Below are 13,694 nucleotides of genomic sequence, written 5' to 3' on the forward strand. Positions count from 1 at the left end.
AAATGCTCCAGAGGAGGATCAAGTCTACGGTGATAAAGACAGAATAGCTGTGGTTAAAATTTTGAAACAGTATCAATAGTTAACAGAACAGCCTAGTTATTTTTATTAAGTACAGCAATCTAGGATAATAATCATGACTGATAACATTTTATCAGCCTCATTAAGCTTTCCTTGTTATAATTAAGAATGGATGCACACAGCCCTATAAAAGGCTAGCACCCATGACATTTTATGTTAGAGGGCACCTGCTCAGTAATGTTTCCTCCCAAGCTTTGCACTGAAATACAGAAGGCCTATGTACTCTGAAATACAAATACACCCAACATACAAAGGGATAAGCGACAATATCACAGCTGCAGAGATGTCACATATACATACCAATTTAATTTTTGCCTTTGAAGTTCAAATCTTTGATTAGGTAAGATAATAGATGTTCCATTGACACAAATCAAAACTTCGGCTTTCTTGCAAGTTAGGGGGATAGTGCCAATGATTCCTTATTTCCAAATATACAAGAATGTCTCATATATATGAGGTGTATATGTATACATGTATATACATACATGTATACATGTATATGTACATATATAAACACATCACTTAGTTCCCAGGGTATGTTGTTACATTTTCTTTGTGCCTGTATGGCCTGGGTGCTGTCGCTTAGCCTTTTCTACTCAATGTTGGGGCTCTACTACTTGAAGCACAGCTCCACTTTGGCTTTTTGGTGGTTAATTAGTACAGCTTAAATTAGGAAGATGAGATCTTTGCATGGTGGCAAATGCTTGTAATCCTCATCTTAGTTATAGAGAAGGCTAAGGCAATAGTATGATCTGAGCCCATGAGTTCAGGGGTGGTTTGGATAATGTAATGGCACTCATATGTAAAAAAGAAACTTAAAAAAAAATCTGACAACAGGAGATACTGGCAAAGATGTGGAACAACCTTTACCCTGTGCATGGTAATTGGCATGCACAAATGACACACTTCTTTGTGAAGAGGTATGACAGGTTCTTTTTTTTTGGGGGGGGGTCAGTTGTGGGGCCTGAACTCTGGGCCTGGGCACTGTCCCTGTGCTCAACTCAAATCTAGCACTCTACCATTTGAGAAACAGCACCACTTCTGGCCTTCCGGTGGTTAATTAGAGAGTCTCACTGACTTCCCTACCCAGGCTGGCTTTGAACCATAATCCTCAGATCTCAGCCTCCTGAGTAGCTAGGCTTACAGACATGAGCCACTAGCTCCCAGTCTGAGTTTCTTATAAAACTAAATTATCTACCTACTCTGTGACCCATCAGTTTCTGCTTTTAGGTGTTTATTCAAGAGAAATGACAATACAGGTCCAAAAAATGGTCTTATGTAGGAATGTGGTTTTGAATGTGTGTGCGCGCGAGCGTGTGCGCACGCATACGCGTGAGTCTGTGTGTGTGTGCTTGAACTTGACCTGGGTGCTGTCCCTGAACTCTTTAGTTCAAGGCAACCACCCTACCTCTTGGCCTGGGAGTTGTCCCTCAGCTCTTCAGCTCTAGGCCACCACCCTACCCTCGAGTCAAGCCCCACTTCTCATTTTCTAGAGGTTAATTGGAGATAAGAGTCTCAAGTCCTTTTGTGCCCAGGCTGGCTTTGAACCTTGATCTTCAGATCTCAGCCTCATGAATAGCTAGGATAATAGGCATGAGCCACCACACCCAGCTTTATGTAGGAATGTTTATTTAGGATAGGAAAACCTGAATAAACATACCTTATTCCCATCACAGGAAAATAAATAACATCTAACTTATTAATGAACTGCAAAGCTATCCACAATGAAAAGAAATGGACTATTTGCATATAATAACATACAATAAGTATAATAGCATGGATAAGTCTCCAAAAGACTTTGCTGAAAGGAGTCATACATAGAATACATGTTATGCAACTCTATTAATCATACATAAAAAAGGCATGGGGGAGCGTAGCCTAGTGGTAGAGTGCTTGCCTAGCATGCATAAGCCCTGGGTTTGATTCCTTGATACCACATACTCAGAAAAGGCCGGAAGTGGCACTGTGGCTCAAGTGGTAGAATGCTAGCCTTGAACAAAAAGTCCAAAGACAGTGCCCAGGCTGAACAACATGGCAACACCCTGCCTCAAACTAACAAAACAAATGAAAGAAGCAAGTATTTAGATGACCATGTGTTGAGCTTTCTATACAAAGTGTGTGATTAAAAGGAAGTAGAAAAGAAATCACATTCTTTCACAATGGTTTATTTAAATTCTGGTGAATGCAGTTGGTTTGGCACAGACTAGAGAGAAGGACTCTACAGTCTGATACAGACTTTACCTCGCTTTAATCTTCCTCAGGTTTATTTGAATTACTTAGAGTACAGGAAGAAAAGTGTAATTGTAAATATTTTGTGTGTTTTGGTTGACTTACTATTAACTGTCAGTATTACTCAGTTGTTACAAGTTTACATTTAAGCAAAACTTCTAAATTTCACCCAAAATACATGTAACAGTCAGGTGCTGGTGGCTCATGCCTGTGATCCAAGCTACTAAGGAGGCTGAGCTCTGAGAATTGAGGTTCAAAGCCAGCCTGGGTACTACAAAGCTGTGAGACTCTTATCTCTAATTAATCACTAAAAAAAGGGAGGTGGGGCTGTGGCTCAACGGCAGGGCGATAGCCTTGAGCTGAAGAGCTCAGGGACAATTCCCAGGCCCAGCGTTCAAGCCCCAAGACCCACAAAATAAATGCATAAATAAATAAAAAGAATTCAAGGTCATGGAGCCAGGAGTGTGACCTGGTGATAGAGTGCTTGCCTAGCGTGCACATAGCCTTGGGTTTGATTCCTTGGTACCGCATAAACAGAAAAGGCTAGAAGTGGTGCTATTGCTCAAGTAGTAGAGCGCTAGCCTTGAGAAAGCCCAAGGACAGTACCCAGGCTCTAAGTTCAAGCTCTAGAACTGGCAAAAGAAAAAGAAGATGAAGAGGAGGAGGAGGAGAATTCAAGGCCATAATGCTCTCTTGTTCCGTTGCTTCAGCTTGGTACCTTGCTCAGTTTCTGGTAGAATGTGAGCCTGGTCAGTGTGAGCAAGAATGGTTGCTAAGGTTACATTGACAGCAGCAGTAAGGAATGAGATTCTTGTTGCTAGAACCCCAAACCCAGAATTGTAGGCACAAGTCATTAGGTAGGCATTGTTTCGATTTAGAAAAGAGCCTGTGATGTGTGGGCCTATAAAATATAATCACTTGACTCCAGGTGCCATTCCTAGAGGTTGCTCTAGAAAAATAGCTTAAAGAAGAAAAGAATTCAACCCTCATTAACTCCATTTAGTCCAGTAAGAGAAAGAATACTAAAACAGGTGGAGAATTTGCATTCTTTATTTTTAGTTTAATGTGTTATTTTAGATTTAGAGTACATAGGATCAACTGGGAATGGGGGTGACCAGAGATTAAACATTTATGACTATCACCTTAGGGAGGGCACACTGAGCAGACAACATCATCTAAATATATGAAGGATATGTAATATTGTTATTTATAATATATAAATCCAAGAGGAGTCTCTTAAAAGTAGTTGATGGAAACATTCCACTTTGGAGAATTTTTATTACCTTAGCAGTGCCATGCCAAGTCTGCTGAAGCACAGCTGCGGGAGCTGTGCGGACGCCCACATCGCAGTGTCGGGAAGGATGTACTTTTAAACCTCTAATTTATCTAATAACGTCTTTAGTGATTTGTGTAGGTTTGGCATTGTGATGAAAAATGCTTCCTGATTTGGTTTATAAGAAGAATTCACTTTGCCATCTTAAAATGTGTATTGTCTTAATATGCATGTAGAATCTATCAATAAGTCGTCTTAAATATCTGACAAAAATACTATCCTGCACATGCAACAGAATATATCCACCCCTGTTTTTATCTATTATAATTCAGTTCTCTATTGTGGGTTTAGCTTTATAACAGTGTAATATACCAAGCTGAAAGAGAGCCAGCTTTTATAATCAATTCTAGTCTGATTGCCTTCGCCCCGCTTCTTTTTTCCTGGTCCTGGGGCTTGAGCCTGGACACTGTCCAGGAGAGTCTTCTGTTCAAGGTTAGCACTCTACCACCTGAGACATAGCTTCACTTTCAGGTTTTTTTTTTTTTTTGCTTGTCTGTAATGTATTGGTATCATAGTCTTCCTGCCAGACTAGCTTCAAACTGTGATCCTCAGATCTCAGCCTCCTGAGTAGCTAGGATTACAGGCATGAGCCACTATGCCTGGCCTCACAGCCTTCTAGTAATGGTATTATATTAAATGTATGACATAGGCATGTCTCTTAAAAATAAGCTGTAGATTCTGGGGCTCACACCTGTAATCCTAGCTACTCAGGAGGTGAATCTGAGGATTCAGGTTCAAAGCCAGCCCAGCACTAAGATCCATGAGACTTATCCAGTTAACCACTAGAAAACCAGAAGTGGTGCTGTGGCTCAAGGGGTAGGGTGGTGGCCTTGAGCTGAAGAGCTCAACGGCTAGGCCCAGAGTTCAAGTCCTACAACCGACCAAAAAAAAAAAGTGCTACTTCCACCCTACTGGGCTGGGTGAAGACATTTGTTTAGTTCTGAACTCTGTGTTGTGTGCATATATATATATATATATATTTAATATAATGCTCTCTATAAATATATATATATATGATACATATAACATACGTATATATCGGTATACATATATACAGATATGTATATACACACACGTGTTTGTGCTGGTTCTGGGGCTTGAACTCGGGAATGGAGTACTATCCTTGGGCTTTCTCAAGGTTAGCTCTCTACCACTTGAGTTACTATACCACTTCCAGTTTTTTCTATGTATGTGGTACCAAGGAATTGAACACAGGTCTTTGTGCCTGCTGGGCAAGCACTCTACCACTAGGCCAAACTCTTAGACCCTCTTCTGGAGCTTTTTTGCTCCACACTGGTGCTCTACTTCCAACTTTTGTTTTTTGAATAGTTAATTGGAAAGTTTTTCAGGTTTGTCTGCCTGGGCAGGCTTCTAACAGCATTCCTCAGATCTCAGCCCCCTGTGTAGCTAGGATTGCAGTCATGAACCATCTGTGCCCACCAATCTATTATTTTTTAGTGGGTATCCTGCTTTGTTTTTCAAGCTTGTCTCAAACCCTTGGGTTTAGGAGATCCTTCTGCCTGAGCTTCCTGAGCAGAATGACACCATGTGCAATGTGCCCGGCTAGTCTGTAGTTTTAGTTTTGAAACTTTAGCAAGGATTTATCTTAGTATAACAGAGTTAAGTAGGGAGAAGAGACATTTCCTGCCCCCCAGGCATTAACAGAAATCAAAGGCTGCTAGTCTAGTTTTAAGTACTTTGGGACCATCTTTGAAATGAAAACCTTACTTAGAACAGACTTATAGAAGCAGAATTTCTGAATTCCAGTGGAAGACTAGAGACTAACATTTTTTCTAAGATTCCACAGTTAGAATGGAACCCACCTTTTTTTTCCTTCTTCAGTACTAGGATTTGAACTTGGGGTCTTATGTTTGGTAAGCAGGTGCTCTAGCATTTGAGCTACTCTGTCAGCCTGCCTTGCATTTTCAAGATGAAGTCTCATGTTATTCCTGGGCCAACCTGGACTCTGAGCTTCTTACCTGTGTTTCCTTGCATCATTATGATGACAGGTGTGCTTCACTGCGTCGAGCTTCTTTCTCTTCAGGTGAAATTTCAATGGCTTTTCTGCCAGGCTGGCCTAGAAACTCCCACATGGTTTAGGATGACAGGCGTGGGCCATCTCACCAGCTATCAGTTGAGAAAGGGATCTGGTTAACTGGGCTGGCCTTGAACTCAGCCTCCTGAGTAGCAAGATTACAAGTGAGCCAGGTGTGACAGATTAGAACTTACCTTTCTCATTCCTTGTATTTCATAATAGGAAGGAAGGGAAGGAAAGGGGGAAGAGAAGGAGAAAGAAGAGGATTTGTTTAAAAGAAAAGTTAGCTGAATAGCAATTAAATGATGAGTGGGCAGAGATTTTAGGTCTCAGAGTATAACTACATATATTCAGGCTCTGAAGTCAACAGTGATCCATTATTTATTTACTTTGTGCTGGGACTAGGGCTTGAACCGAGGACCTGGGCACTGTCTTGGAGCTTTTTTGTTCAAGACTAACATTCTTCCACTTAAACCACAGCTTCATTGGCTTTTGTGTCATTAGTTGGACATGAGTCTCATAGACTTTCCTGTCTGGGCAGGCTTTGAACCGTGATCATCATATCTCAGCCTCTTGAGTAACTAAGCTTACAGGCATGGGCCACCAGCCCCCAGCTTAAAAGAAATTATGAAGTAAAGCAGTTTACTATATTATTATTATCATTTTAAATGACAATCAATAATGATGAGCTTTTATTTAAGGTGTATCAAATATTCTCTGATGTGCATATGCTTTAAAATATATTTGCAATTCTGATTTTAAAGAAACACAATCACCTTCAATTCCAAGTCAAACGCATAAGAATTTATTCATGCTAGTGTTACAGCTTTCTGACATGTAGGAAGAGCTGATGTGGGTGAAGCATCTAGCTTGATGTTTTATATCTAGCTATTAGTCAGCTAATCCTCCTCCCTACTTCACTGAAAATATTTTCATTCTGTCTGACAAAAAGTAAAAAAATTACATTAACTGTGACTAAAAATGTACTGCTGATGACACATTAATGACAGTAATGGTTCCTGCCTTATTCTGTCAAGTTTTTATTCTTACCTGTGGTGAACCTATTTTCAGAGATAGTTTAATTTCACAAATGATGTAATTTTCTTTTGCAATTCCGGGAACTCGATCACAATTAAGCTTGTCGGATCATTTTTATGTACATATTTAAATAAACAAAAGAACTAATTAGATATCCAAACTAAATGCCCAAAGTCTACTTAAGGCGAATTATTTGGAATATGTCCAGTTAATTGTGAAAGCATGACACGAGGATAAAGATGAGCAATACTCATAAAAAGTTTAGGTTTATGAATTATATATATATATATATATATATATATATATATATATATATTGGTGGTACTGGGGTTCTGCTTGTTAACTAAGTGCTTTTTTTTACTATAAGCCTTTTTGGCACTTTTTTGGGGGGGAGGTCAGTCCTGGGTTTAGGTCTTGAGCACTGTCCTTGGGATTTCTCAAGGCTAGAGCTCTATCACTTGAGCAACAGCACCACTTCTGGCTTTTTTCTATGTATGTGGTACTGACGAATTGAACCCAGGTCTTTGTGCATGGTGGGCAAAGCACTCTACTCTAGGCCAAATTCCTGGCCCTGACACTTACGTTTTTGTGTACTGGGATTAGGACTTGAACTTGGTCTAGGTACTCTGCCTTAAGTTTGGTAATCTACTACTTGAGCCATAGCTTCACTTTCAACTTTTTGCTCTTTTTGGACATTTTTGCTCTAAACCACGATATTTGGATTTCAGCTTCCTGAGTAACTAGGGTTATAGTCACGAACTACTACGGCTAAGCTCCTATTTGCATTTTTTTTTTTTTTTGCCAGTCCTGGGGCATTCTCAAGGCTAGTGCTCTACCACTTGAGCCATGGCACCACTTCCGGCCTTTTCTGTGTATGTGGTACCAAGGAATCAATCCCAGGGCTTCGTGCTTTCTTGGCAAGCACTCTACCACTAGGTTATGCTCTTGGTCCTATTTGCAATTTTTAAATTACATTTAGATTATATTGATTTTCAACTCTATTCTTAGTCCCTGATATGATATTATAATCACATCCTAAAAATATTTGGTACTTAAGTCTCTCCTTCATTTTGTAATACCACCAAATCTTGGTGAACTAAATAATTCTTCCTAAGTTACACGTGTAAGTATAGGAACATAAATGGAAAAAGTCATATAATCAGAAAAACTAGATTCATTTAAAAATTATCCCGAATTTCAGCAGCCTTTTAGCACCATCCAACATTTTTTTGTTGTTGTTTGTCAGTCATTGGACTCGAAATCTGGGCCTGGGCACTGTCCCTGAGCTCTTCAGCTCAAGGCTACTACCCTACCCCTTAAGCCATAGCACTACAATCAATCTGGTGACTGATTGGAGCTAAGAGTCTCATGGACTTTTTAGTGCCTGGGCTGGCTTTGAACTGTTATCCTCAGATCTCAGCCTCCTGAGTAGCTAGGATTACAGGCATGAGTCACCATGCCTGGCTGTCCAACAGTGTTTCATATCGACTTTATGTTCTTTTATTTTTATTCCTCCATATATTTTCTAGAATTTCCACTGACTGATGATCTAACATAATGGTTCTCAAATATGGTCCTCAGTCCAGGAGCTTAAGTATCACCAATGAACCTGTTAAAAATGAAAATTCTCAGGCTCTACCCTAGGCCTGTTGAGTCATAAATATCCCTGTGAATAGTCTGGCAATGTGTGTTTTAAAGAAGTGCTAGAGGTAATTCTATTGCATGAAATATTGTTGAGGATGGCCTACCCCAGAGCCATAACCCCACTTCCCATTTTTTGGTGATTAAGTTGAGATAAGAGTCTCTCATTCTTTAGTACCTGGCCTGGCTTTGAACCGTGATGATCCTCAGATCTCAGCCTCCTGAGTAGCTAGGATTACAGGCGTGAGTCACTGTGCTGGGCTTCCTTTTTTTTTTTTTTTTTTTTTTTTTTTTTTTTTTTTTTGCCAGTCCTGGGCTTGAGCTCAGGGCCTGAGCACTGTCCTTGGACTTTCTCAAGGCTAGAGCTCTACCACTTGAGCCTCAGCACCACTTCCGGCTTTTTTCTACGTATGTGGTACCAAGGAATCGAACCCGGGTCCTCATGCATGCTAGGCAAGCACTTTAACCACTAGGCCAAACTCCCGGCCTTCCTTTTTGTTTTTATATATTGTGAATACCAGAACAGTGCTTAGCATAGCAGGCCCTCTCCCTTCCCTCTCTGTCTAGAGGGCTGATGGCCTGTGGCTTGAACTCAGGGTCTGGGCGCTGTCCCTGAGCTTTTTCATTCAAGGCCAGTGCCCTACCAGTTGAGTATCAGCTCCACTTCTGGCTTTTTTTTTTTTTGGTGTAGTTTATTGGAGATGAGTCTCATGGATTTTGCTGCTGGAGCTGGCTTTGAGCCATGATTCTCAGCCTCCTGATTATGTGTGAGCCATGGCTCCAAACAGTCCTCAATATTTGTTCAGTCAAACTATTAGAAATGCCCTTTTTCATGGGAAGCCTTGAGCTGAAGAGCTCAGGGACAATGCCCTACCAGGTAGGTGCCCAGGCCACGTTCAAGGCCCATGACCACAAAAAAAGAAGGAAAAAAAGAAATGCCCCTTTTCTTCTGACCAATCTGACAAATGACCATCTGTACTCTTTTTTTTTTTTTTTTGCCAGTCTTGGGGCTTGAACTTAGGGTCTGGGTGCTGTCCCTGAAGTTTTTTTGCTCAAAGATAAGCACTATACCACTTGAACCACAGTGCCACTTGAGCCTTTTTCTGTTTATATGGTACTGAGGAATAGAACTCCAGACTTCATGCATGCTAGGCAAGCACTCTACCAAGCCCCAGCACCTCATCGTGCCAAAGATAATATTTCCATGTGTCGACTAGATCTCCTTCTCTCTTAAGAACACGGTTACATTGGTTATCCCTTTTTGCCTTGTACTATTGACTAGTCTTTTCCACTAGATTTTTCCATTTTGTATGTATCAGACTCTACACCATTCTAAAACAACAGCAATCCACTCTCCCTGTCTCCATGACCCTTAGAGGTAACTATCCTATATCTCTCTTTCTCCTCTCTACCAGATGTCCTTGCCTCTTATTAGCTAATACACTCATTCTAGTCTTCAGAAGTTCTTGAAAAAGACAATGTCTTTTTTTCCTAGAAAGCATTTTTATAGAGATTCAATCTAAGTACTATATAAGTGACTCATTTAAAATACAAAATTCAGTCATTCAACCATCATCATGACTTCTATTTTAGATAAGTTTCCTCTTTCAAAAAAAGAACCTCTTCTATTAGCAATAATTCCCCAGCCCAATAACTCCTCTTCCTTTTTTTTCTCCCCTGCTACAGAGGATCAAGCCCAGAATCTGTGCATGCCATGCAAGATCTCTGTCACTAGACTACATTCCCAACCCCCAAAGGATGCATTCTGAGTTTGTTTAATGAAAGAAAACACTCCCTCCCTTCCTTCCTTCCCCTCCCTCTTTCTTTCTTTCTCTTTCTCTCTCTCTTCCTTTCTTTCCTTGTCTTTCTTATTGTAGGACTTGAATTTAGGGCACTGTCCCTGAGCCTCAGTAGTCTACCACTTTGAGCCATAGCTCTGCTTCTGTTTTTCTTTTTCTTTTCCTCTTTTCTTTTCTTTCTTTCTTTCTTTTTTTTTTTTTTTTTTTTTTGCCAGTCTTGGGGCTTGAACTCAGGGCCTGGGCACTGTCCTTGGGCACTTTTTGCTCAAGGCTAGCACTCTGCCACTTGAGCCCCAGTGCTACTTCCAGCCTTTTCTGTGTATATGGTGCCAGGGAATTGAACCCGGCTTTGTGCATGTTAGGTCAGCACGCTACTACTAGGCCATATTCCCAGCCCAACTTCTGGTTTTTTCTATGTATGTGATACTGAGGAATCGAACCTTGGTCTTTTCATGCATGCTAAGCAAGCACTCTACCACTATGCCAAACTCCTGGCCCCTCCATTTCTGCTTCTTTGGGAGCTAATTGGAGATGATAATCTCACAGATTTCCCCTGCTCAGGCTGATGTTGAATTGTAGTTCTACGATCTGCTTCCTGAGTAGTTAGAATTACAGGCTTGAGCTACCACTGCCTGGCCAGACTCAGTTTCCTTCTAGGGAATAGTAAGGTTCTGGGGCTACAACTTAGTAGTAGAGCATTTGCCTAGCTTGCCTAAGGCCTTGGATTAGATGCCTAGTACTGTGAACAGCAACGGAAATGTGGGACCAGAAATAATGGCTATGATTTTTTTATAGACAATCTGCCAGTCTTTTTTGGCCATAGCTCACATCCTTCGCGTATACTACCTTCATTTATCCTCTTCCCTAAAGTCTCCCAAAGTCTTAACCTATGATGGTACCAGGCTTGGACCTCTCAGTGCAGTACAGGTGGGATTCCTTAGGTATGGTTTCTTGAGTACATCTTCTAAACTATAATTTGTTTAGGGGCTGGGAAGTTGGATTAGTGGTAGAGTGCTTGCCTAACATGCATGAAGCCCTGGGTTTGATTCCTCAGTACTACATAAACAGAAAAAAGCCAGCAGTAGTGCTGTGGCCCAAGTGCTAGAGTGCTAGCCTTGAGCAGAAGCTCAGGAACAGTGGCCAGGCTCTGAGTTCAAGCCCCCGGGCCGGCAAAACACACACACACACCACCACCACCACCAACAACAAAAACAACAAAAATAACCCTTAGTTTAATTAACTTTATCTGGAAACCTCTGAACAACAAAGAATAATACATATCCCTTTTCCCATTATTTCCCAGTCTGTGGAATGAAGCATAGGATGATTTCATCCCAAAGGAGTAGACCAGGAGGTACACTGAAATCCCTGAGCCACAGCAGTGATTTTTTCCTATTTTCTTCCTATGTGGTTTGTTCTTATATCTTTAAATACCATCTATATCCTCATCCCTTTTTTTGGTGCCTATCTTAGGGCTTGAACTCAGGATCTAGGCACTGTTCCTGAGCTTTTTTGCTCAAAGTTAGCACTCTACTTCTGGCTTTTTTGGAAAATAGTCTTGTGGGGCTTTTTTGCCTGGGCTGTTTTGAACTGTGATCCTTAGAGCTCAGCCTCCTGAATAGCAAGGATTACAAGCATGAGCCACTGGTGCCCAGCCCCAATTTTTGTGTGGGTGCTGATTTTGAACTCAGGTCCTAGACACTCTGCCTGAGTTGTTTTGCTCAAGGCTATCACTCTACCACGAGCAAAAGCTCCACTTCCAGTTTTTTGGTGATAAATTGGAGATTTCTATGAACTTTCCTATGGACTTTTTCTGGCTTCAAACCATGCTCTCAGCTTCTTGAGTAGCTAGGATTATTGGAGTGAGCCACTGGTGCCCAGATAGGACTTCCAGATTTTATGACACCTCTGCTCTACATTAAAATATACAAGTACCCATTTTATACCTTTACTAAACATCTCAGTATTTCTACTAATTTACCTTACCCTAGGTGAACTTGTTCTTTTCCTATTTTCCTCATCTTTTCAGGAGATCCTATCATTTACTAAGTTGCTCAGAATCCATTACTGTTCATTACTGTCTTTCATTCTCTCTCCTCTGTATGCAGTAATCAGGTTTTCTATATTATCTTTCCCCCAACTGTACTCATTTTTTTCTCACTTGTATTATGACAGTGTCCCTATTAGTACAGTTGGTACATATTGGAAAATGTCCCTATTTAGCTCATGTACCTGATTATAACATTTTTCTGCTCAAAAATCTTCTGTGAATTCTCATTACTCTCTGGATAAAATCCATTACTGTAGTGTAGAGGGCCCAAATACCTGACCTTTGCCTATACCTGTTTCTTGCTACTTTACCTTTCACCCACAATGCATTGTCCTCTGAACATCTCTCATTTTGAATATACTAACTTCTTATAAAAGATATGTACACATACTATTTCCTCTGAGGGAAATATTTTACCATATCCATGAGTGAACCTTTTTCTTTTTTTCAGTGTAGGACATTCCTGACCAATAACAGTAGGTATGACTCTATTATTCTTTATTCTTTATCATTGTATTCTGGTTATAAAATTTATCCCAGATATCCTATTTGTTTATCCCCTATCTCCCTCATAGACTGTAATCTTCACTAGATCATGAGATTGCACTATTCAACAACATATAGCTAGTATCTGAAGGGGCCTAAATCATAGCAAGCACTCAACTAATATTGGTTTTATAGTGTTTAAAGACATAATTTTATTTTGAGGTAATATGTTATTCTTAATGTTTATTATAATGGTAAGTCAACCACTTCCTAACTCTTACTGAGAATAGCCTTGTAATTCTCTTTCAGTAACTGCCCTTCCTTCTTGGCTGCTGCATTAGCCAGAGCCACGTCAGATGAAGTCCTTCAGAGTGATCTTTCTGCACATTATATCCCAAAGGAAACAGATGGCTCAGAAGGTACTGTGGGTGAGTACCTTTCCACATTGTTTAAAGATACCAAAATCTAGCCAGGAGTGGTAGCTCATGCCTGTAATCCTAGCTACTCAGGAGGCTGAGATCTGAGGATCACAGTTCAAAGCCAGCCCGGCACTATAAACCCGTGAGACTCTTATCTCCAATTAACAACTAAAAAATGGGAAATGGTGCTATGGCTCAAGTGGTAGGGTGATAAACTTAAGCTGAAGAGCTCAGGGATAACTCCCAGGCCCAGAGTTCAAGTCCCATAACTGATAAAAAACCAAAATCTTCTCAAAATCTTCAGAAAATACCTGCAGATACTAAATTAATTAAATTGCATTTATTTATTAGTTAATCATATGGTGATAATAATGGAAAAATGAAAAAAATCAAATAAATAGGGAAGAAAAAAATTCGTAAACATGTAGAGCAGTATATGGAAGGTAATTGGAACAACAGGAGATAGTCATAATGTCTAGAAAGTGAGAGAAGTAGATTAAGGATTATGACTATACCACAGTGGTAAATACCTATAGTACCAGCTTCTGGAGCAGCTCAGGTAGTAAGATTATTTGAGCCCAGAAAT

At 40.4% G+C, this 13,694-nt stretch overlaps 1 protein-coding gene across 2 annotated transcripts in view; it reads left to right on the forward strand.

The window, feature by feature from the left end:
- Ppm1e (protein phosphatase, Mg2+/Mn2+ dependent 1E) overlaps window positions 1-13,694 on the forward strand; it is an 84,613-nt gene that overhangs the window by 42,761 nt on the left and 28,158 nt on the right. For both annotated transcript variants that reach the window (XM_090351124.1, XM_090351125.1), the window contains exon 2: window positions 12,999-13,117. In XM_090351124.1, the coding sequence (XP_090207250.1) occupies window positions 12,999-13,117 (119 nt within the window). The remainder of the gene's footprint in view (window positions 1-12,998; window positions 13,118-13,694) is intronic.

The sequence above is a fragment of the Megascapheus bottae genome, chromosome 17 (genome assembly GCF_031878675.1).
Source record: "Megascapheus bottae isolate mThoBot1 chromosome 17, mThoBot2.hap1, whole genome shotgun sequence".
Taxonomy (NCBI): Eukaryota; Metazoa; Chordata; class Mammalia; order Rodentia; family Geomyidae; genus Megascapheus; species Megascapheus bottae.